This window comes from Salvia miltiorrhiza, chromosome 7 (assembly GCF_028751815.1).
Source record: "Salvia miltiorrhiza cultivar Shanhuang (shh) chromosome 7, IMPLAD_Smil_shh, whole genome shotgun sequence".
Classification (NCBI taxonomy): Eukaryota; Viridiplantae; Streptophyta; class Magnoliopsida; order Lamiales; family Lamiaceae; genus Salvia; species Salvia miltiorrhiza.
This window is the reverse complement of record NC_080393.1, coordinates 15,399,338-15,425,606: the sequence shown is the minus strand read 5'-3', so window position 1 is coordinate 15,425,606 and position 26,269 is coordinate 15,399,338. Positions and strand designations below refer to the sequence as shown.

The 26,269-nt window shown below is 38.2% G+C and overlaps 1 protein-coding gene across 1 annotated transcript; it reads left to right on the top strand.

Moving 5' to 3' along the window:
- Positions 1-9,461: 9,461 nt before the first annotated feature.
- On the top strand, positions 9,462-14,180 carry LOC130995490 (leucine-rich repeat receptor-like protein kinase TDR). The gene is made up of 2 exons (XM_057920792.1): positions 9,462-12,304; positions 13,622-14,180. The coding sequence occupies exons 1-2, from the start codon at positions 9,709-9,711 to the stop codon at positions 14,017-14,019; spliced, it is 2,994 nt and encodes a 997-aa protein (XP_057776775.1). The 5' UTR covers positions 9,462-9,708; the 3' UTR covers positions 14,020-14,180.
- The last annotated feature ends 12,089 nt before the right edge of the window (positions 14,181-26,269 follow it).

Here is a 26,269-nt window from a genome sequence, read left to right as displayed (position 1 = left end):
TGCATTGCAGTAGGCGACCCCCGTCAGGTTCTGCATTCATCATCAAGGTTGCATTAATCCACCATTATAAAGTGTGAATGAGAGAACTATTTTCAGTACCATTCGATCGCTAATATCTACAATAAATGTGACACCTTGATGGATGAATGCAGTATCTGGGTTCAAATCCAATGAGAGACGAAAATTTTATTTATTTATTTATTTTCATTTTTTCAAGTGCAATTAATTTCACGGCGAATGCACTATCTCTATATTTTCTTATAAATCTAACAAAATTAAGATGTTCAAATGAAAACCCTTATCTAAAGTGAAAACTGGGAATCATTCTTAGCTATTCAGTCATGAAGAACTACAATTGATGATGGATAACATTTAGGTTCGAATCCTAAATGGAGCGAAAATTCATTTTTTTTCCTACTGCATTAAATTTAACTATGAACACATTAGTTTTATAGAAAAATGTATTATTCTCAAGAAAAAAATGTAGTTCTCAGCTAAATTTAAGCTTGTTCATCATTTAACATAATTTTTTTCTAAATAAATGGAACTACTTTCATACTCCCTCCGTCCCATAAAGCATGACACACTTCTTTTCGGCACGAGAATTAAGAAATTGGTATTTTGTGTGTTAAGTGTGGTAGGTGGAAAAGTGAAAATGTGAATAAGGGGTAAATTTTTTACCATTTTTAGAAATGTGTCATGTTTCGTGGGACAGACCAAAAAGGAAACTGTGTCATGCTTCGTGGGACGGAGGGAGTATTTAACATTTAATTTCACTTTCTCTTCCATAATGAAAATTAAATTCAAGTTTATAAAGTAAAATGTTACTAATTTCAATGTATCTAAAAAGTTTTCAATGCTAAACCAGTTGTGTTTTTATTTCTCGGATCTAAACTAAAGTTGTTTTAGTATATTATAACAACATTATCCAAATTAGAATTAACTTATGAAATTGTATATATTATCTTTTATTAATATGCTATTATCACCATCCATCATAGCAGGGACGGAGCCAGGAATTAAGTTCGGGGGGCTGAAATTGTACGGCGTCTCCGAGAAATTTTTTTTGGGCATTCTGTATATTTAAGGTATTTTTTTTATTAAAATACGAGCATAATACTAATAATAATGAATAATATTTTCATAGATTATATAGTTTCAATATATCACAAAACTTTTTTTGGACATTCCGTATATTTAAGACATTTTTTATTAAAAGGCAAGCATAATAATAATAATAACAAACAACATGTTCATAGATTATATATTTTCTATATATTACAAATTATTTTGAATACATTATAATTTTTTTTAGCACTTCATACATATTAGGCATTTTTTTATTAAAAGACAAGTATAATAGTAATAATAACAAACAATATTTCATAGATTATATAGTTTTAAATAACAGAATTATCCTTAAATTAAGTATATATGAGAGAATATAATAACCAAATACTCTTTTATAAAATAAAATTATTTTATAATAGGTATAAACATATATCTATATATATTTTAAAAAAAAAAGAACTCAAAATTTGGGAGGGGGCTCTAGCCCCCGGCCCCGGCTCCGTCCCTGCATCATAGTTTAAACATATATTCATATTATATTCATAATATGAGTAATGCTATTTGGACAAAATATGTTCAAATAAAAAAATGGTATATAAAATCAAAAAATATATTTAATTTTTTTATTCAAAATATAAAAATATTTAGTTAGTTTTATTGTTTGTCCACATTGTAGCTATCTTTGTAATTTTTTGTATTTTCTAATTTTTTTATTTGTGTACATTAAAAATAATAAAAATTAAAATTTTATAGAAAAGGTTATAAAAATAAATATAATAAGGACAAAACAATAAAATTAATTATGCTTTTATTTTACCCAAAAAACTAAACAAATTATTTTTAAAAATATTTAATTATTTTATATACGAAATTTTTGTCTAAATAACATTATCGTTATTGTGTACCTTAACCTACCCAAACTTCTGGGGACGTCCCCCAGTGGACGCACACCGATCAAGGAATCCGACATCATAAACGAGCTTTCGATCTATCTACTATTCGTTAGAAAATCAAACAGGTGAAACATATAATTCTGGCATACAAATATCTGTTGTTTAGTCCTTTGTTTCGGGACATGCATGACTTTAGATTTATACCTTAAGATTTAGGAGGGATAGTAAAAAAAAATTCCGAAATACAAATTCCTTTGTTTCGGGACATACAAATTCCGAAATTTATACCTTAAGATTTTGGAGGGATAGTAAAAAAAAATTCTTAAGATGCACGAAAACTCATTTTAATATATGTTGGAAAATAAATGAAATATCCATCCCTAATTTTGATGATTCCAAAATTCTTAGATGTTTCTTTTTAGACTAAGGCTTTACTGGACTCAAGTGTTTTAGTCCATTCTAAAAATAGAACTGAAGACCGAAGGACTGAAGACTTTGAACTGAAGTTAGAATATCAGTCTTAAGTGATAATCAACAGTCAAGTATACTTCTAAAGGGCGATTGTACTGAAGTATCAGTAATAAGCAATTACTGATACATGCATGCCATGTTGAGTTTAGCGGACCGATACTAAAGTCAAGTATCAATGGACATATGTAAGTTATTCTTCATTCCTCGGACTGAAACTCCAGTTTAAGGAAACCACGTGGAAAGTTGATTAGGCGTATTTCATACGCATTTTTTGGGTGTTTTTGTGAAAATTCTTTGCTTGATTGGTAGTAAATATCATCCTTTGAGAATATTTTCTGATCTTAAATGGTTTCCAATGGTTTTTGATAGATTTTGAAGAAGAATCCCGTTTTTGGAAGATGTTGGAAGTAAGAAAGTTGCACGCGTAGGCTGGACGGTGTGCCCATACCGTCTGAACGTCCGAACTGGCTTATTTTTGCTGAGTTGGCGAGAATTTTGTCTTCTAGTGGGCTTAAGTTTATTTTTATGGGCTTCTGCACCTCTTTTCCAATTAGCATTATAATTAGGTTAACATATAACTTAGCATATATATATTAAACATGAGATTTACCTTGGAGACTTGGGGATTCACGCATATTCATGGAACAAGAAGGCTGGACTAGGGATGGCAATGGATCCTGGACCTGGTCCAGATCCGTGGATCCAGATCCATTTTTACGGATTTGGATCTCAAATTTTTGGATCCACGGATCTGGATTTGAATCTCATTTTTTAAAACGGATCTCGATCTGGATCTTGAAAATTGAGATCCGGATCCGACCCGTGGATCCGTTTTATTTAATATATATTATTTATTTATTATATTTATTTTATTAATAATATTAGATATATTAAAAATTAAAAATAATAGAGAAATTAGAATTATTTCGATGTTTTGATGACTTGATTTTCTATGTTAAGACTTTGTATTGCATGAATGTATTTTGTGCAATATTTTTTATGATGGAAATTAGATGTTGATTTTGTGATTTTTTTTTTAAAATTTAATTTAAAAACAGTAGATCCATGGATCTGGACCTGCGGACCCGTGGATCTGACAGATTTGGATCTGGATCCAAAATTTTCAGATCCGTGGATCTGGATCTGATAGATAAAAACGGATCTGGATCTGGTATTGATGAGATCCGGTCCAGATCCGACCCGTTGCCATCCCTAGGCTGGACGTGATTATTTTGCTCATCAATTCAAGTTCTTTTATTTTCTTCCTCACGTTTTATTTATTTATTATTTGCTTTATTATGAGTTCTAGTTAATTTCTTTTGTTCCAGCAACGATTAGGGAAGCACTAGCAAGATTATTCTGTGAGATCTAATTTGCTCTTATATTTTATTTTATTCTTGTATCTGCGATTCTCCGTGTTTATCGTTATTAATTGTTTTAATCCATTAGATAGTGCACAATATTTAGTGGGTTAGAATTAATTATACAGCCAATTGAACCGGCCATCCTTAATTTTGGTTTAGGTTTGATTAGTGGTAAATTGACACATCAGGGTCAAGAGAAAAGTAGTCTTAATTCAATAATCATGCGTCAGAGTTTATTAATTTTGAATCGGGTTTCTCTAGTAATCAATGTTGTCGGCTCATTAAACCTATAGAGCGTCTCTTAAGTCTCTTAAGGTTGTCAGTCGATTATGGTAGTAATTAGTGAAGCGTCTTCCTGATTACCGAATAATTAAGAAGAAATAAGATCACGTCAGAAGCGTATTCGGTGGTTATAACTGGTTTGCTTGCATGAATTAAAGTTATATTTGCATCAATGATCAGAATAATTAAGCTAGGGTGGACTTAATTAATTGCTGGAATTCTTTATTAGTTGTTGGAATTTTCTATTTATTTATTTAGAATTAGAACTGATGAGGACTGTAATACCCACCAGCGTTGTGCTTAGCAATACATGGACATTTTACATGATTATTGTTATTATTATTATTAAATAAACTAACCAGCGCAGGTTTAACTAGAGACTTGGGATAATAAATGAACATGAAGAGCCTGCGCCGTCGAGAAGTGCCTGCGTAACTGTCAAAGATACCTGAAGCTCCCGCGCTGCCAGAGATAACTTACCAGAGCCAGCGCTACCAGAGTGCAGCGCTGCCAGAGACAACTTACCAGAGCCAGCGCTGCCAGAGTGCAGTGCTACCAGAGACAGCCTGCTAGAGCCAGAGTTCAACCAGAGACAACTAACCAGAGACCGCATTGCCAGAGTGCAAGTTGGCAGAGACCGCCTCGCTAGAGTGCAGGTTGGCAGAGCCAACCTGTCAAAGTACAGAGCTACCCGCTTTACCAGAGCTTGCCTTGCCAGAGCATAGAGCTACCCCGCCTTACCAGAGCCGCCCTTGCCAGAGCACAAAGCTACTCGTCTTGTCAGAGTGCAGAGCTACCAGAGACAACCTGCCAGAGCCAGAGCTACCAGAGACAGCTCTGCCGAGAGCCCTACCAGAGTGAAGCGCTTCCAGAGCCAGTCTTGCCGAGAGCCAGCTTTACCACCAAGTTGGGCTTCATGGGCTTTAGGGTTAGGCCCAATTAGTTATCTATAAATAGGGCTCTTGTACATGAAAAAAGGGGGATCAATTCATTCGAGCAACACACTTGTAATATGTAAACACTCTTAAAGTATAGTAAAAACACTCGAAGATCACCCGTGGATGTAGGTCTTAATGACCGAACCACGTAAATCCGTGTCTCGTTTATCGTTTTATATTTAGGGTGAAATTTCATGCTTCATCAAGAACCATTACAATTCTTTTAGATTTTATTTATTTATTTTTAGATTTAGTATTTTCTCATATTTTTCCCATTAATTTCATTTATGGAGTTTCTTTGCAGGTTGGATTTTAGGAGAATTCTCACCGATCCCTTGGGAGATACCGGCTGACAGCTGGATATTTTTGGTGTAAAACGACGCACCAAAAGTAGTCAAGTACAACCGCATTAATTGTCAAAATATGAAGATCGTCCTTACAAAGACAGAGTTTCCTCTTTCTTGCTACTTTTCTCTGTAGCACCTTACTCCTATTGCCGAAAGCATGCTAATCCTTCTTGGATTAGAAACATCGAAGATTGGAGCCTGAGCCCAAATTCAAATAGTGTCTCACAACGACAGATTTCTGAAGAACATATCCTCTAACGGATCTATTCAGACGCTGCCTATATAAAGAGCTCCAAGATCAACTCCAATCTTCACCGATTCAAAGACTTACGATGAAGCTCTGCCAAAATTAAGACTCAGCCCTTACTTAGCAAAATACTTGAATCGAAAAAGAGAATACCCATTGCTGAAATATCAGTCTACATGATATACAAAAATTCTCTTAGAACATCTAGGCATATTCCTCGAAGGAAATCGGGGTTGCTCGACCACTCTCCGTCGAGTCACTGCTAGACGCCCGTGTCCTGCGTCGTCATCTCTCCAATTGGTAGCTCATTCACCTTCGTGTTGGGGTTCCGCCATTTTTTGAAGAAAAAAAGAAGGAAATATTGAAAGAGAAAATTGGAGAAGTTGAAAAAGTAGAATTGGTGTATGAATAAAAGTGAGAGTAGGGATATATATAGATAGGGAAACAAAAAAAAAACATTAAAGTTGGACGGCTAAAATAGCTGTTAGAAACAAAGAAAAAAAATGGAAATTGGCTAAAATAGTTGTTAGAAACAAAGAATAAAAACACTCTTAAGTGTATAAAATATAAATAATTTTCAGCCCTTATATCATCAAGATCTACGGTTGATTCATAACCCTGTTGGATGAATTCGTGGTCCTGAGTTCGAATTCCAAAGGTAACAAAAATTTATTTTTTCGCAATTCGTAACCATGTTGGATGAATTCGTAACCCTGTTAGATAAAATTCGTACATTAAAAAACGTTTATATTTTATACACTTAAGAGTGTTTTTATTCTAGTCCACCCCTATATATATATATATATATATATATATATATATATATATATATATAGGGTTAGGTTCAATGAAAAAGGCCTAAATGTAAGAAAGAAGAGAGAAGTAATCTCATCCGTTGATCTTATCTAATCTAACGGACATGATTTATTCACGCCATGTTCAACGGATTTTTTCGTTGAACATTCGTGAACATATACAATATTTTTGGGGGTTCTAGGTTTCGACCCCCCATATGTTCAACGAAAAAATCCGTTGAACATGGCGTGAATAAATTATGTCCGTTAGATTAGATAAGATCAACGGATTAGATTACTTCTCTTTTCTTTCTTACATTTAGGCCTTCTTCATTGAACTTTAGCCTATATATATATATATATATATATATATATATATATATATAGGGGTGGGCTACCGTGAGAGCACATCTTAAAATAAGAAATAAGAACAATTTTTAATGTATGAATTTTATATAGAACGTGAATGAATTCGCTGTATAAAAGTATGAATTGTGAAAATAAAATTTTTGCTGCCTTTGAGATTCGAACTCAGGACCTTAAATCCATCCAACAGGATTATGAATCAACCGTAGATCTTGATGATATAAGGGCTGAAAATGATTCTTATTTTATATCTTAAGAAATGCTCTTATTTTAGCCCTTCCATATATATATATATATATATATATATATATATATATATATATATATAGGGTGTGGTTCTAGAGAGAACTACATTATTTGTGAGAACGAGAGAACCATCAAATCTAATGCATCCACTGTAAAAATTAATGCATTCGCTGTTAAAATTAATGCACTAAAAAAAAATACTCCCTTCAGGATTCGAACCCAGGATCTGCATTCATCCAACAAGATGATGCATCCACCGTAGATCTTGATGATCGAATGGCTGAAAATGGTTCTCCGGTCTTTTTTTATTTATGGTTCTTTCTTGAACCTCTCCCTATATATATATATATATATATATATATATATAGGGGGCTGCTCCAATGAGACCCCCTAATTTTAGTGAGATCTAGGGCATGATCTGGTGCGTTTATTTTATCAATCCTATGGCTGATATTGTATCCGGAGGGTGATTTTTTTTCGCAGGGTTCGAATCCTGGAGGGAGCAGAATATTTTAAATTTTGTTATTCATCAGTATATATTGCATTGTTCATTAGTATATATGACCCTGTTCATCAGTATATATGTCTTATTCATTACGAATTTTTTAAATTTTATTTTTCATCAGTATATACATCTTGTTCATTAGATATATGTTTTGTTCATTTTGTTCATTAGTATTATATGTCTTATTCATTGTACTCATGTTACACGAAAAATAAGGGGTCTCACTGGAGCGCGCCCCTATATATATATATATATATATATATATATATATATATATATATATATATTGGCGCATATAAAACACGCGCCCGAATTTGGAAAGATCGTGAGGCACCTGTTCTATCGCGGGGCTCTCGAGTGATGGAGGGCTGCATCGTCCTACACGATACCGAGCTTACTCGAGTAAGCCGCATCGTATAGAGCAATGCGGATGCTATTATGCACAAATTTGTGAGCATGGCAAATGGATGAACAATGAATCAATGATTAGATGTTTATGTCTGTCTTCAAAGTTAACATTGCTTCTAACAGCACTAATGATTGTAAAGCTGGCCGGCATGTATAAATGTGCTCCAGCTATAAGCCTATAACTAAATAGCTAATTTAATATTGTTCTCTTATGTGCATACAATCAAAGGCAATTATTCTAAAATTTACCAATTAAAAAAACTATTCTTACATTTATGCATTTTCGAAAGATATTAATTATATCTGGGCATGTTGCATATACATTATAAACTAAATTGGATTTGTTTACAGTCATCCTTCACGAGATTTGGTCTCCATCTATCCCAAAAATATAAGAGTTAAATAGTCAATTTATCCATTCTCACTTAGGTGTAATAGTATAAAAATATATTGCTACACAATTTTGATAAAAATATATAATAATGTAAGAAATGTGATATTGTAAAAAAGTGTGCAACAATAAAAAATACTTCACTGTTACACACTTTTCACGACTATTATATGATTTTACAAAATTATGCAAAAAAAAAAAATGTGTAACAATATATTTTACAAATGATATATTGATCACAAAGGTTATTATTTCCAAATTTTAACCCATATACATAAAATTTCTTCACTTAAAGAGTGAGCATTCACAAGAACATAAATAAATAAAGCAGTAAAATGACACAAGATGGTAATCTAATGTCTGAGGGCTCAACCTAATGAATTATTACCAAGTCAAATCTAAATACTTACACATAAATTATGTCAAATTTTCTCCCTTTACAAACTCATTAATACATTGAAACTGTGAGTACGTACACCTTAATATACAATTATCACTCGCACTCGCAGAATCACAGTACAAATATAAATTTGAACATCTTAGATTTTTTGTCGTACAAATAACAAATGAGCGATTAAAATAATATTGGGAAATTCCGAAATATCACTTTCTCGGATCCTGCGACAAAGGTTTGATCTTATTTGTACCTAATATTAATAATCAAAAAAATTGTTGCTGGCCCAAACTTAAAGGAACATAAAGAATGACGAAAAGTAGTCGTGGGAGAAAAAAAAAAAGAAGACAAGAGAAATTCAAGAAAACTTTAAGTACATAGTGCAAATTTTACAAGCCAAATGGAGATCTCAAAATTGAGAATAATGAAAAATGAAAATTATATGCGGATCCATCCAATCGGCTGAGGCGTCCAGTAGAGTAATAAATTACTGAATTCATGTATATGCTGTGAGTGTGTTTTCACTTCCGTGGTAATAATTTCTAAAAAACTGATTAATTACTTTGATTTACGTAATAAGTAAATAAAAACATTGCCTGATTAACCCAGCAATAGGCCGTATGTTATTTTTTTTTTTAAATGGGTGAAGAGAGACAATGAGAGTTGAAGTTAAACATGTGTGTTAATAGTTTCCTAGTTGGCCGTATGTTAGTAGTATAAATTATGGTTGAAAATTGCAGTTTGTACGGAAGTGAGAAATAGAAGTAGTATTTGAAAGGAGGAGGAATTAGCGCTTCTCTCTTTGTCTCTCTTTCCATACGCACACACACAGTTACACCACATTCTCCGCGTGAAGTGAATCATGATGAAACGCCTCCTGCGCCTTGCACTCCGAAAAAGCTAAACCCGAGCCATCAAAATCTTGCCCACCTTAAATTTTACTACTACATTGCTCATGACTTCTCATTCCTAGCCACCACTACCCAAAGCCATGAACTTCTTCTTCTTCTTCTTCTTCTTCATTCTCATCACACCGCCGGTAATGGCTCCCGCTCCGCCTCTCCAACTCCTCTCCCTCCTCTCAATCAAATCCTCCTTGAACGACCCCCTCAACACATTCCACGACTGGGATGCATCTGAGGGAAGCTGGTGTTCCTGGTCCGGCGTCAAATGCAACCACAACACAACCCAAGTCACCTCCTTGGACCTGTCCGGCCGGAACCTCTCCGGCGCCATATCAGCCGACATCACACACCTCTCCCATTTGCATCACTTGAACTTGAGCAGGAACTCGCTGGATGGCCCGCTGCCTGCAGCCATTTTCGAATTGCCTAATCTTCGCACACTCGATGTCAATCACAACTCCTTCAACTCAAGCTTCCCACCTGGGGTCTCCAACCTCAAATCCCTCACCTTGTTCAACGCTTACAGCAACAACTTCGTCGGCCCTTTGCCCCAAGAATTCGTCCACCTCACCAACCTCGAGATGCTCAACCTCGGTGGGAGCTATTTCGAGGGCCCAATCCCGACCACTTACGGCAGCTTTCCCAAACTCAAGTATTTATACTTGAGTGGGAATTTACTAACAGGCCCAATTCCAGCTGAGTTAGGCTCGCTGAATCAACTCGAGCATATCGAACTCGGGCAAATGAACCAGTTCGACGGCGGACTGCCACCGGAGATTTCAGGTCTTTCCGCTTTACTCTATCTCGATGTCTCATCAGCAAATCTCTCCGGCAACATCCCCGCTGAGTTAAGCCGCTTGGAGAAGCTCCAAACTCTGCTGCTCTACGGTAATCGCCTATCCGGATCAATCCCAGAGAGCTTAGCTGAAATGGAGTCGCTGCAGGTTCTTGATTTATCGGACAATAATCTGTCAGGGGAAATCCCCAGCGGAATCGCGACTTTGCTGGACCTCAACACGTTGTCCTTGATGAACAACAATCTGACAGGCCGAGTTCCAGAGGGGATTGGCGAGCTTCCAAATCTCGAGAGTTTATCTCTTTGGAATAATTCTCTGTCGGGAAATCTACCCCAAAAACTAGGCTCCAACGCCAAGTTACTGAAGCTGGACGTGTCCTCGAATTCGCTGTGGGGCCCAATCCCCTCGAATCTTTGCCTTAGTAATAAGCTGATGAAGCTCATACTCTTCTCCAATCAGTTTGTTGGTCACATCCCTTCATGCTTAACAAACTGCACGGCCTTGTCGCGTATGAGGATTCACGACAACCACCTAAATGGGTCGATACCGGTGGGATTTGGATCGTTGCCCAACCTCAGTTTCATTGAGTTAGGCAAGAATCAACTATCAGGTCCTATTCCAAGAGATCTCGGCGATGCACTCAAGTTGGAGTTCTTGGATATCTCGGGAAATCAGTTCGATTCCGAGATTCCTGACAACATTTGGAATTCGCCGAGTTTGAAGATTTTATTAGCGACTTCTTCCAGACTGGTTGGTAAAATCCCCGATTTTGTGGGGTGCAGGAGTTTCTACAGGATTGAGCTGGACGGCAACAATCTCACCGGCAGCATCCCGTGGGATATCGGCCACTGTATGAAGTTGATCAGTTTGAACCTGCGAGGGAATTCCCTAACCGGAATCATCCCATGGGAGATCTCAATTCTTCCCTCCATCACAGATGTTGATCTCTCAAACAATCTTCTCACGGGGACCATTCCTTCCAATTTCAACAACTGCACCACGCTCGAAACCTTCAACGTCTCGTTCAATCAGCTCACGGGTCCCATTCCCTCGTCGGGCTTAGTGTTTCCGAGTCTACACCCGTCTTCTTTCACCGGAAACGAAGGCCTCTGCGGCAAGCTTCTCAACAAGCCTTGCCGGATAGACGGCGTCGCCCCCGACGGCCACCGCCAGCCGAAGAAGACGGCCGGAGCCATCGTGTGGATCATGGCGGCGGCGTTCGGGATGGGGCTGTTCATTCTGGTGGCCGGCACGCGATGTTTCCAGGCCAAGTACGGGGAGAAGGTGGCGAAGCAGGAGGCAGGGCCGTGGAAACTGACGGCGTTCCAGAGGCTGAATTTCACGGCGGAGAACGTGGCGGAGAGCCTGAAGGTGAGCGAGCAGATAATCGGGGTGGGGGCGGCCGGGGCGGTGTACAAGGCGAAGATGCCGGGCGGGGAGATAATCGCGGTGAAGAAGCTGTGGGTGAAGAACAAGGAGGCGGTGAGGAAGAGGCGCGGGGTGGTGGCGGAGGTGGAGGTGCTGGGGAACGTGAGGCATAGGAACATCCTGAGGCTCTTGGGGTGCTGCAGCAACAACCAGTGCACGATGCTGCTGTATGAGTACATGCCTAATGGGAGCCTAGATGATCTGCTGCATGGCAAGGACAAGACGCTCGTCGCCGATTGGATCACCAGGTACAGGATAGCCTTGGGGGTGGCGCAGGGGATATGCTACCTTCACCACGACTGCCATCCCGTCATCGTGCATCGTGATTTGAAGCCCAGTAACATTCTGCTCGACGCCGAGATGGAGGCGCGGGTCGCCGATTTCGGCGTCGCCAAGTTGATTCAGAGCGATGAGTCTATGTCCGTTATTGCTGGATCGTACGGCTATATTGCCCCCGGTAACCTCTCTCTCTCTGTGTCGCTTCTTTCATCTGCGTTTGAATGATATGATTTTCTCTAATTTAAATTAAAGGTAATTTTTTTATGAATACTTGAATTTGATTATTAATTTGTCAGAAATTGGTAATATGTTGGATCATTGTGTATAATTAATTAAGAGGTTTATGAAATTACCATTTTACAATCATAAGGCTTTTATGCTTTAGAATGTTCAGAAATACTGTACTATTATAAGGATTGTGCAGCTCTGTTATCAATATATATACTTGGGTTAATGTGCATATTTGTAGGTGGCCATATAAACACTCATGAGTCAGAATGTTTGTCTACACTTTGCATAGATTAATTAATGTGTTCATTAATAATATAATATAAACAGACGAGAATTAGGATATCATAATGTATGATGAGAGTCAAACTGTGAGTTTCTGTAAGAATTCAAGGTTCATGGGTGGTCAGGATTCATAGTGTTGAAACTAATTAAATTTCAAAAAACTTCTGTTGGATAGGATTCTAGGGTATATAGAGAGTTTTGGTTTCAGATTAGCTAGTATCCTGATTACTTTATAAAACTAAAATATTCTTTTGACAATATCACATCATCAATGGACATGCATACTATGTCATTTATTATTATTATTATTATTGTTAAATTTGTTTATATAGAGAGAAAATATCCGTATTTCTTTCTTTATAGATTTGTCTTTGTGATATGGTGGGTGGGTGGGGTCTTTTGCTAGCTTCTTATTGGTTTGATCTTTAATAATGTCAAGGCATGCTGGGTTAAGTTCGTTGTGTAGGGTGACGAAATATGCCAACGCTTAGTTGATCATAATGTGGGTGTCATTTCATGCGACTTTTAACTATAGATGAATAGTGGGCTTGTCTTCTAGCTACTCACAATAGTTACGGTTTTCCATTATCACTTAATTAATCATTCAGGTTGCAACAATATCAAACTTTTGTTTTAAAAGAAGTATCAAACTTTTGAATAGTAGTGTGAATTAATTAATATTCTGGAATTAGGCATGGGCAGGCATGATCTCAAAACTTTAATATTCAGACACATACTTATAGGCGTAAGGCAGCCCACAATCATGAAATTAGATATGATAACAGAGTAAGCAGCAAGCATTTCTTTCTTTCTTTCTTTCTTTTTTTCATCTTTGTCGCCGTGATTTGATACTGTTTCGGTGCATACACTACTTTTAGCATCAAGTGCTGCTCCTTTAATTTTTCACTTTTTCATGTACTTTTGACCCACCAAGATTTTTGTCAATTCGCATTGAGAACTTATAGTATTTTTTAATTTGCAGAATATGCTTACACATTACAAGTGGATGAGAAAAGTGATATTTACAGCTTTGGAGTGGTGCTCATGGAAATTTTAACGGGAAAAAGATCGGTTGATTCAGAATTTGGTGATGGGAATTGCATAGTCGATTGGATTAAATCTAAAATTAGGATGAAAAGTGATGTAAAGGATATGTTGGATAAAAATGCTGGTGCATCTTGTGCTTCTGTAAGGGAGGAAATGGTGCTGGTGCTTAGGGTTGCATTGCTTTGCACTAGCCGGAATCCAGCTGACCGGCCCTCCATGAGGGATGTGGTCTCCATGTTGCAAGAGGCTAAGCCCAAGCGGAAACTGCCCGAGAATGCTGGACGGGCAGCTCTTGATGAAGTGGTTCTAGATTTTTCCGACACCAAATACTAGAATCATTATATATTTTGTGTGTCGTGTGTGTGTGTGTAAAGTTCTGTGATTTTTTTTCCATTTACATTTTGACTAGAATTGTGGGGATGGTATAGAAGAAGAAATTCTCTGATGTTTGAATTTCATCAATGAAATGACCAAGCAAGTTGTTTCTGAAGAAAGTAACTTGATTTCAAAATTTTAAGTTTTTGTGATCGAATTTGATTATAATAAAATAAGTAATTTGGATCTTTAAAATAAATAAAATTGTGTGAAATTTCTAATTCTTATTCTTAGGCCAGTCCAAGTTGAAAAAATTTGCTCTCGCTTTGGTATGTGTGTGTTAACTTAATAGTGAAATAATTAAGGTCAAAGATTTTGATTTCGAATCAATTGTCACTCTTTCCAAGTCATTGCTCATAGGTGTTTCTTTCATTGTTTGGTCATCACTCATCAACAATTCCTTAGAGTTTAATTCTATCGAGGTTGCTCATCAAATCTTCTTTTTATCTATTAATAATATACATTACATTAATTGATTATTATATATTATTGTGTTTACTTTTTCTTCGGCTTGTGATCTGATGAGTCTCTTGACTCTCTTTTTATTAATTTACTAGTATGCCCGTCCGTGCGATGCACGACGAAATTGAAATTAAATAATATTTTAAGTAAATAAATATAAAATATGGTTTAAAAATAAAATATCAATTACTCAATAAAATCCCAAATTAAAAAATATAATTTTCTACTATATGTAATGGTAATTATAGTTGTTAAATAATTTTAAATTATTTGATAATGAAAATCAATATACACATTGTTATTATAGAGTATTCCACATAATAAATAAATAAATATTTTTATACACATACATAAATAAAAAAGTTGTAAAATTTTAACAATGAGAAATAAAATAAAATATTTTAATAACATATTAGTTTTAAATTAATTTTTGATGAATTTTATATCATATTAAACATCTTGTTACTAACTTAAACTGAAGCATAGAAATCAATATTTTAATTTTAAATTGAAGCATATAAATTTGTCTTAAGAAAAAAAATATTGATAATACATTCTTTACTTCATCCTTCCCTTTCATGCGAGTGGAAGATCTTTCAGTTCCAATTGATGACATGAGAAAGGTATGAAGATCATAAAAGCAATTGGGAGTATTAACATCATAAAAATAATTGAGATTGGCAAATAAATTATGTTAATTATTGCACTTGGTGATGCAAGGCGCATGGAGGACGATGATGTTAGAACCGGGTACACGATCGAGATATTACAAAATATTTATTTTGAGAAATTACAACTCAAAATAATTGAAAATATTACAAAGTAAATAATTTGAGAAATTACAACTCAAATAATTCGATACAACTGAAATACACTGTATTATACGTATAAACAAAGTCGAGTCGAGATGAATCTCTTCCCGCAAGAAGATTATCGCCCCGGTAGTGCTCTTCGGTTTGGCGTATCTTCCCCAAAGGTAAAACGACTACGTCTCGTCGGATGTAGCACCACAATCCGGCGAGCTCCGGCGAACTTAATAGGATCAAGAACTGAGCACAAGTGTTTGCAGAGAGTGAGTGTGTAGGAATGGCAGAATGCAGTATTTGTTGGTGTTGTTCGTTCCTTCTGCATGCTCTCCACAAGTCTATTTATAGACATGTGGTAAGTATGAATTCAATACATTGAATTCCACTCCGACGGCTGGAAGTCGTAAGTGTTGAAGATGATGGCCGGTGGGCGCAGTCATTGAAGAAAATCAGCTGCAAAAACGAAGTTGCCATGCAGAAGTCGTACTGGCGTGCTTCTGCTTCCAGCTTCTGCTGCTGGTGCTGGGCTTGGGAATTAAATTCTGTTGGGCCAATAAAATAATTCTGTTGGGCCAAAAATTAAAAGCCCAATGGAGTTGGTCCAAAAAATAGTTTGGGCCCCAAACACCACCCCAAAGCACCAATTGCCAAGATCCAAGTCCTTGGCCGCGGCCCGTACCCGACCCGCCCGTCCGGCGGCGACGTCGTCGTCCGTCCGTCCGTCCGTCCGTCCGATCGATCGATCGATCGTCGTCGGCGGCGGCGCGCGTGTGTGTGTGCGCGCGAGGCTAGTACTTAGATCAAGCCCACTAGCAAGCCCACAAGTCAATTTATCAACTCCATGTGCTTTGCTATTCTTATACATGAAAAACATCTCTATGTTTTCCAATGTGGGATAACATAACAAATGTTATTTTCCCTCTTCAACATCCAAACTTTGACATACAATATCTCACTCATCGGAAATCGATTTTGAGACTTCAAGTATATCACGTTGATCTACTCGAGATGTAGATTAACATACAATCATTATTTTAATTAAATAATAAATATTTAATTAAATAATAATTTCCAGATATGGCATTAAAACCATATTTCCAAAACCATATTTCCAACAATCCCCCACATGAGTGAGAAATCAGTATGCGAAAGTATACAAACACTTAGCTCAGTCCTCTTAAGATACAACATTGCATTTGGAAAGGTAGCTTGTGGCTTTGAACCTGCCATAGTCAATATTATCGAGTATACCGGCGGCCTAGTGGATTGTGTTCCTTGAACTAGTCCTCCTCGGTGTATACTTAGTCAACAATATTGACACAATATTGCTTCAATCCTTATTCGTTCTCACGTTTGTGTCCATTACAGGCCTTGGAACACCTCTTTGGATTCATAAGTGTTTCAATCGAAGCGGCCCCACTTCACACTTACATAGGTGACTCTTAACTCAAGTATCCTGCTATACTTGTCCTCTTCGAGGAGTTCTAGAGTCATTAAAAGTCAAAGACTTAACCTCACCACGTGCAGGTTTCCGAACACTCACTGTTCTACAAGGAATAGGCAATTCGAGTGTTCAACACACGGATTTTCATAGCTTAGTTGTCCCATTGAACCAAGTTCTTGGGATCCTCCAGTCATCATGGTTGGGTTGCCACTATGATTATCCTTAATTTGTGGACTTCAAACCCATTCCCCCTAACAGTTTATACATCTGATCTCGATGGATACTTTTTGTCAAAGGATCCGCTATGTTATCAATTGATCTTATATAATCAATTGAGATAACTCCACTAGTGATCAAATGTCTCACGGTATTATGACGTCGACGAATATGTCTCGACTTACCGTTATACAAATGGTTTTGTGCTCGTCCGATAGCAGCTTGACTATCACAATGAATTATTACGGACGACACAGGTTTCGACCAACATGGAATATCCTCGAGGAAATTTTTAAGCCACTCGGCTTCTTCACCAGCTTTATCCAAAGCTATGAATTCTGATTCCATGGTCGATCTAGCAATACATGTTTGCTTCTTGGATTTCCAAGACACAGCACCACCCCCCACAGTGAATACATAACCGCTCGTTGAAAACGAGTCTTTGGCATCAGATATCCAATTTGCATCACAGTACCCTTCAAGTACAGAGGGTTCCCTAGTATAATGAATCGCATAGTTTAGAGTATATTTCAAATATCTCAAAACCCTTTCAAGAGCTTTCCAATGTTCATTACTAGGGTTAGCTGTAAAGCTGCCCAACTTGTTGACCGAGCATGCTATATCGGGACGAGTGCAATTTGTTAGATACAACAAGCTCCCAATAATCTTCACATATTCTATCGCGTCAACAGGTTCTCCCTTGTGTACACTCAAATGCACACTAGGTTCCCATGGTGTCTTAGCTATTGGCTTGTCAAAAGCGTTGAATTTCTTTAACACTTTCTCAACGTAGTGAGATTGTGTTATAGTAATACCATCAGGTCTTCTTAGAATTTTAATTCCAAGGATAACATCAGCTAAGCCCATATCTTTCATGCTAAAATTTTTACTTAGCATGCCTTTGATTTCTTGAATCACTCGGGAATTACTTCCCATAATGAGCATGTCATCTACATAAAGACAAACAATAACATATCCGTTATTAGAATTCTTAATGTAGACACATTTATCGCACTCATTGATTCTGAATCCATTTGACAACATTACACTGTCAAATTTTAAATGCCATTGAAGCGGTGCTTGCTTCAACCCATATAAAGACCTTTGAAGTTTGCATACTTTGTGCTCTTGCCCAGGTACTACAAACCCTTCAGGTTGCTTCATATATATTTCATCTTCCAACTCGCCATACAAGAACACAGTTTTCACATCCATTTGGTGAATCTCGAGATTGTGCAAGGCAGCAATAGCGAGAAGCATCCGAATAGATGTTAGTCTGGTCACAGGTGAATAGGTATCGAAGAAATCGTACCCTTCTTTCTGCCTGAAACCTTGAACGACAAGTCGGGCTTTGTACTTATCTATAGTACCATCAGATTTGTACTTCTTCTTTAGGATCCATTTGCATCCTAAAGCTTTACTTCCAGGTGGTAGATCCACTAACACCCAAGTATGATTCTGCATAATGGAATCAATCTCAATATCGATGGCTTCTTTCCAGAGAGCTGCATCTGAGCCAGACATAGCTTCTTTAATCGTCACCGGTTCGCCATCTAGCATCAAGACAACATAATCCGGTCCATAGACATTAGCTTTTCTAACTCGTTCCCCACGTCTCGGTTCTACATCCATAGGTTTAGACCTTGGTCTTTTCCTATTAGGTGGTACATGATTAGAACCCGTGGCATCATCTACTTGAGTAGAATTACTAGCTACTTCCATAGGTTTAGAACCTGTAGCATCACCATCAACTCCATCATCAGAGTTCGATGTACCTTTATCCTTGTTAGGATAGATATTTTCAAAGAATATAACATTCCTTGATTCTATCGTTGTCCCAACATGTATATCAGGTATCTCCGATCTGTGCACTATAAAACGATAGGCACTGCTATTAAGTGCATGACCAATGAAGATACAATCCACCGTTTTAGGTCCTATTGTAACTTGCTTTGGTAAAGGCACTTCTACCTTGGCTAAACACCCCCACACTTTGAGGTATTTATACGAAGGTTTCCTTCCTTTCCATAGCTCATAGGGAGTTACATCTTTCCCTTTGAGTGGAATCTTGTTCAAGATATAGTTGGCCGTTAAGACAGCTTCCCCCCACATGTTCTGGGGTAATCCTGAACTAATCAACAAGGCATTCATCATCTCCTTAAGAGTTCGATTCTTGCGTTCAGCAACGCCGTTAGATTGTGGTGAATAAGGAGCCGTCGTTTGATGGATTATACCACTTTCGTTGCATAATTCAGCAAACGGAGCTACATATTCTCCACCTCTATCACTTCGAACCATCTTAATTCGACATCCAAGTTGATTCTCGGCTTCATTTTTGAAGTTTCTAAAAGCTTCAATAGCCTCATCTTTACTTTTCAATAAGTAAATGTAACAATACTTTGTGCAATCGTCTATAAAGGTGATAAAGTACTTCTTGCCACCTCTAGTTTGCACGAACTTTAAATCACAAACATCGGTGTGAATAAGTTCCAAAGGTTGAGTGCTCCTATTTACCGATTTAAACGGTAACTTAACCATTTTGGCTTCAACACAAACTTCACATTTTTCTTGTGAGTTGTATTCATCAACTTTTAGTAAATTCATTTTTACTAATCTCTTTATAGCATTTAGATTAACATGTCCAAGTCTACAATGCCATAAATCAGAACACTCAATCAAGTAAGCAGAAGAAGTTGATGCATCTTTATTGATTTTAGCCTTGGCAGGCTTACAAGCTCTTACACCAAGTTTGAAAAGTCCTTCGGAGGCATAGCCTTTCCCTAGGAACTTTCCCCACTTGCGTATTACAACATAGTCAGATTTGAAAAACAATTCAAAATCCTTATTTGTAAGCCTAAAGCCCGAAATTAAATTCTTTCGGACAGTTGGAACGTGTAATACGTCTTTCAATGTGATCTCCACGCCCGACGTGAGTTGAAGAATCACATCTCCCATGCCAAGGACTTGGGATGTCCGCTCGCTAGCCTCCATTATCGTTTTGTTTTCCACTTCTTTGTAGTTGTGGAACAACTCACGATTTATGCATATATGGACGGTAGCGCCGGTGTCCACGAACCAAGCGTTCGGGTTGTCCACATGATTCACCTCGGAGATCATGGCAGCAAAGTCATCGTGGTTCCAATCGTCGAAGTCCTTCTCGACGTTGTTCACGTTGCCATTTGCTTTCTTCCGCTTTGGCTTGCGGCAATCCTTAGCCATGTGACCTTTTTTGTCACAATTATAACATACACCATCAAACTTTGATGGTTGATGTCCGCCTTGCTTCCCTTTACCCTTATTATTAGGGTTAGGGCGACCACGTTTGTTGGAGGGACCGCCTTTCTCGGTGAGATTGGCCTTTGCCTCCATTGGAGCTTTTCCCTTTTGATCACGACTTCTCACGTGATCCTCCATTTGAAGCTTGGATATTAATATCGGCACGGACATCTCCGAGCGCTCATGCTTCAAAAGGTTTTGAAATTTCCTCCAACTAGGAGGTAATTTCTCTATGATGATTGCAACGAGTAATGCATCCGCCAAGGGCATCCCTTCGGCTTGAACCTCATGTGAAAGATTTTGGAACTCTTCCACTTGGTCCATCAATGGCCGGGAGTCGACCATTTTATATTCCAACCATTTGGCGACAATATACTTGGTAGTATTTGCCTTGTCCACTTGATATTTCAGATCAAGGGCCTCCCACAATTGTTTCGCGGTTTCATGAACCTTGAAAACACGATAGAGCCGTTCGTCCAGAGACATGAGAACGGTGTTACGGCACAAGTAGTCGCCGCGGCACCAGTTCAAATATCCGGCACGAATTTCTTGGCTTGTCTCCCCTTCCCCTTCACTCGGGGTTGGAGGTTTATCCTCCATTAAGAATCCGGCAAACCCCACGGTTGTGAGGTAGAATAGCATCTTCTCTTGCCAATATTTGAAGTTCTTGCCTGAGAACGTTGATGGTTTCTCGGCAAGACCAATAGTTCTAGATGTTGACGATGAAGCCCCCGTTGATGCAAACGAGGAAAATATTGACGACGTGGTTGAACCGATGGTTGCAGAGGTGGTGGAGCCATCCATATTGACGTCGGTGTGAGCCATTTCTCGAACGTGTATCAACGGCAGCGAAATAATCTTCTTGCGATTGTTAGAACCGGGTACACGATCGAGATATTACAAAATATTTATTTTGAGAAATTACAACTCAAAATAATTGAAAATATTACAAAGTAAATAATTTGAGAAATTACAACTCAAATAATTCGATACAACTGAAATACACTGTATTATACGTATAAACAAAGTCGAGTCGAGATGAATCTCTTCCCGCAAGAAGATTATCGCCCCGGTAGTGCTCTTCGGTTTGGCGTATCTTCCCCAAAGGTAAAACGACTACGTCTCGTCGGATGTAGCACCACAATCCGGCGAGCTCCGGCGAACTTAATAGGATCAAGAACTGAGCACAAGTGTTTGCAGAGAGTGAGTGTGTAGGAATGGCAGAATGCAGTATTTGTTGGTGTTGTTCGTTCCTTCTGCATGCTCTCCACAAGTCTATTTATAGACATGTGGTAAGTATGAATTCAATACATTGAATTCCACTCCGACGGCTGGAAGTCGTAAGTGTTGAAGATGATGGCCGGTGGGCGCAGTCATTGAAGAAAATCAGCTGCAAAAACGAAGTTGCCATGCAGAAGTCGTACTGGCGTGCTTCTGCTTCCAGCTTCTGCTGCTGGTGCTGGGCTTGGGAATTAAATTCTGTTGGGCCAATAAAATAATTCTGTTGGGCCAAAAATTAAAAGCCCAATGGAGTTGGTCCAAAAAATAGTTTGGGCCCCAAACACTACCCCAAAGCACCAATTGCCAAGATCCAAGTCCTTGGCCGCGGCCCGTACCCGACCCGCCCGTCCGGCGGCGACGTCGTCGTCCGTCCGTCCGATCGATCGATCGTCGTCGGCGGCGGCGCGCGTGTGTGTGTGCGCGCGAGGCTAGTACTTAGATCAAGCCCACTAGCAAGCCCACAAGTCAATTTATCAACTCCATGTGCTTTGCTATTCTTATACATGAAAAACATCTCTATGTTTTCCAATGTGGGATAACATAACAAATGTTATTTTCCCTCTTCAACATCCAAACTTTGACATACAATATCTCACTCATCGGAAATCGGTTTTGAGACTTCAAGTATATCACGTTGATCTACTCGAGATGTAGATTAACATACAATCATTATTTTAATTAAATAATAAATATTTAATTAAATAATAATTTCCAGATATGGCATTAAAACCATATTTCCAAAACCATATTTCCAACAATCCCCCACATGAGTGAGAAATCAGTATGCGAAAGTATACAAACACTTAGCTCAGTCCTCTTAAGATACAACATTGCATTTGGAAAGGTAGCTTGTGGCTTTGAACCTGCCATAGTCAATATTATCGAGTATACCGACGGCCTAGTGGATTGTGTTCCTTGAACTAGTCCTCCTCGGTGTATACTTAGTCAACAATATTGACACAATATTGCTTCAATCCTTATTCGTTCTCACGTTTGTGTCCATTACAGGCCTTGGAACACCTCTTTGGATTCATAAGTGTTTCAATCGAAGCGGCCCCACTTCACACTTACATAGGTGACTCTTAACTCAAGTATCCTGCTATACTTGTCCTCTTCGAGGAGTTCTAGAGTCATTAAAAGTCAAAGACTTAACCTCACCACGTGCAGGTTTCCGAACACTCACTGTTCTACAAGGAATAGGCAATTCGAGTGTTCAACACACGGATTTTCATAGCTTAGTTGTCCCATTGAACCAAGTTCTTGGGATCCTCCAGTCATCATGGTTGGGTTGCCACTATGATTATCCTTAATTTGTGGACTTCAAACCCATTCCCCCTAACAGTTTATACATCTGATCTCGATGGATACTTTTTGTCAAAGGATCCGCTATGTTATCAATTGATCTTATATAATCAATTGAGATAACTCCACTAGTGATCAAATGTCTCACGGTATTATGACGTCGACGAATATGTCTCGACTTACCGTTATACAAATGGTTTTGTGCTCGTCCGATAGCAGCTTGACTATCACAATGAATTATTACGGACGACACAGGTTTCGACCAACATGGAATATCCTCGAGGAAATTTTTAAGCCACTCGGCTTCTTCACCAGCTTTATCCAAAGCTATGAATTCTGATTCCATGGTCGATCTAGCAATACATGTTTGCTTCTTGGATTTCCAAGACACAGCACCACCCCCTACAGTGAATACATAACCGCTCGTTGAAAACGAGTCTTTGGCATCAGATATCCAATTTGCATCACAGTACCCTTCAAGTACAGAGGGTTCCCTAGTATAATGAATCGCATAGTTTAGAGTATATTTCAAATATCTCAAAACCCTTTCAAGAGCTTTCCAATGTTCATTACTAGGGTTAGCTGTAAAGCTGCCCAACTTGTTGACCGAGCATGCTATATCGGGACGAGTGCAATTTGTTAGATACAACAAGCTCCCAATAATCTTCACATATTCTATCGCGTCAACAGGTTCTCCCTTGTGTACACTCAAATGCACACTAGGTTCCCATGGTGTCTTAGCTATTGGCTTGTCAAAAGCGTTGAATTTCTTTAACACTTTCTCAACGTAGTGAGATTGTGTTATAGTAATACCATCAGGTCTTCTTAGAATTTTAATTCCAAGGATAACATCAGCTAAGCCCATATCTTTCATGCTAAAATTTTTACTTAGCATGCCTTTGATTTCTTGAATCACTCGGGAATTACTTCCCATAATGAGCATGTCATCTACATAAAGACAAACAATAACATATCCGTTATTAGAATTCTTAATGTAGACACATTTATCGCACTCATTGATTCTGAATCCATTTGACAACATTACACTGTCAAATTTTAAATGCCATTGAAGCGGTGCTTGCTTCAACCCATATAAAGACCTTTGAAGTTTGCATACTTTGTGCTCTTGCCCAGGTACTACAAACCCTTCAGGTTGCTTCATATATATTTCATCTTCCAACTCGCCATACAAGAACGCAGTTTTCACATCCATTTGGTGAATCTCGAGATTGTGCAAGGCAGCAATAGCGAGAAGCATCCGAATAGATGTTAGTCTGGTCACAGGTGAATAGGTATCGAAGAAATCGTACCCTTCTTTCTGCCTGAAACCTTGAACGACAAGTCGGGCTTTGTACTTATCTATAGTACCATCAGATTTGTACTTCTTCTTTAGGATCCATTTGCATCCTAAAGCTTTACTTCCAGGTGGTAGATCCACTAACACCCAAGTATGATTCTGCATAATGGAATCAATCTCAATATCGATGGCTTCTTTCCAGAGAGCTGCATCTGAGCCAGACATAGCTTCTTTAATCGTCACCGGTTCGCCATCTAGCATCAAGACAACATAATCCGGTCCATAGACATTAGCTTTTCTAACTCGTTCCCCACGTCTCGGTTCTACATCCATAGGTTTAGACCTTGGTCTTTTCCTATTAGGTGGTACATGATTAGAACCCGTGGCATCATCTACTTGAGTAGAATTACTAGCTACTTCCATAGGTTTAGAACCTGTAGCATCACCATCAACTCCATCATCAGAGTTCGATGTACCTTTATCCTTGTTAGGATAGATATTTTCAAAGAATATAACATTCCTTGATTCTATCGTTGTCCCAACATGTATATCAGGTATCTCCGATCTGTGCACTATAAAACGATAGGCACTGCTATTAAGTGCATGACCAATGAAGATACAATCCACCGTTTTAGGTCCTATTGTAACTTGCTTTGGTAAAGGCACTTCTACCTTGGCTAAACACCCCCACACTTTGAGGTATTTATACGAAGGTTTCCTTCCTTTCCATAGCTCATAGGGAGTTACATCTTTCCCTTTGAGTGGAATCTTGTTCAAGATATAGTTGGCCGTTAAGACAGCTTCCCCCCACATGTTCTGGGGTAATCCTGAACTAATCAACAAGGCATTCATCATCTCCTTAAGAGTTCGATTCTTGCGTTCAGCAACGCCGTTAGATTGTGGTGAATAAGGAGCCGTCGTTTGATGGATTATACCACTTTCGTTGCATAATTCAGCAAACGGAGCTACATATTCTCCACCTCTATCACTTCGAACCATCTTAATTCGACATCCAAGTTGATTCTCGGCTTCATTTTTGAAGTTTCTAAAAGCTTCAATAGCCTCATCTTTACTTTTCAATAAGTAAATGTAACAATACTTTGTGCAATCGTCTATAAAGGTGATAAAGTACTTCTTGCCACCTCTAGTTTGCACGAACTTTAAATCACAAACATCGGTGTGAATAAGTTCCAAAGGTTGAGTGCTCCTATTTACCGATTTAAACGGTAACTTAACCATTTTGGCTTCAACACAAACTTCACATTTTTCTTGTGAGTTGTATTCATCAACTTTTAGTAAATTCATTTTTACTAATCTCTTTATAGCATTTAGATTAACATGTCCAAGTCTACAATGCCATAAATCAGAACACTCAATCAAGTAAGCAGAAGAAGTTGATGCATCTTTATTGATTTTAGCCTTGGCAGGCTTACAAGCTCTTACACCAAGTTTGAAAAGTCCTTCGGAGGCATAGCCTTTCCCTAGGAACTTTCCCCACTTGCGTATTACAACATAGTCAGATTTGAAAAACAATTCAAAATCCTTATTTGTAAGCCTAAAGCCCGAAATTAAATTCTTTCGGACAGTTGGAACGTGTAATACGTCTTTCAATGTGATCTCCACGCCCGACGTGAGTTGAAGAATCACATCTCCCATGCCAAGGACTTGGGATGTCCGCTCGCTAGCCTCCATTATCGTTTTGTTTTCCACTTCTTTGTAGTTGTGGAACAACTCACGATTTATGCATATATGGACGGTAGCGCCGGTGTCCACGAACCAAGCGTTCGGGTTGTCCACATGATTCACCTCGGAGATCATGGCAGCAAAGTCATCGTGGTTCCAATCGTCGAAGTCCTTCTCGACGTTGTTCACGTTGCCATTTGCTTTCTTCCGCTTTGGCTTGCGGCAATCCTTAGCCATGTGACCTTTTTTGTCACAATTATAACATACACCATCAAACTTTGATGGTTGATGTCCGCCTTGCTTCCCTTTACCCTTATTATTAGGGTTAGGGCGACCACGTTTGTTGGAGGGACCGCCTTTCTCGGTGAGATTGGCCTTTGCCTCCATTGGAGCTTTTCCCTTTTGATCACGACTTCTCACGTGATCCTCCATTTGAAGCTT

Coding starts and splice junctions, on each gene's coding strand:
- LOC130995490 (XM_057920792.1), top strand. CDS start 9,709: ATGAACTTCTTCTTCTTCTTCTTCTTCTTCATTCTCATCACACCGCCG. Junction 12,305..13,621: donor GTACGGCTATATTGCCCCCG/GTAACCTCTCTC, acceptor TTTAATTTGCAG/AATATGCTTACACATTACAA.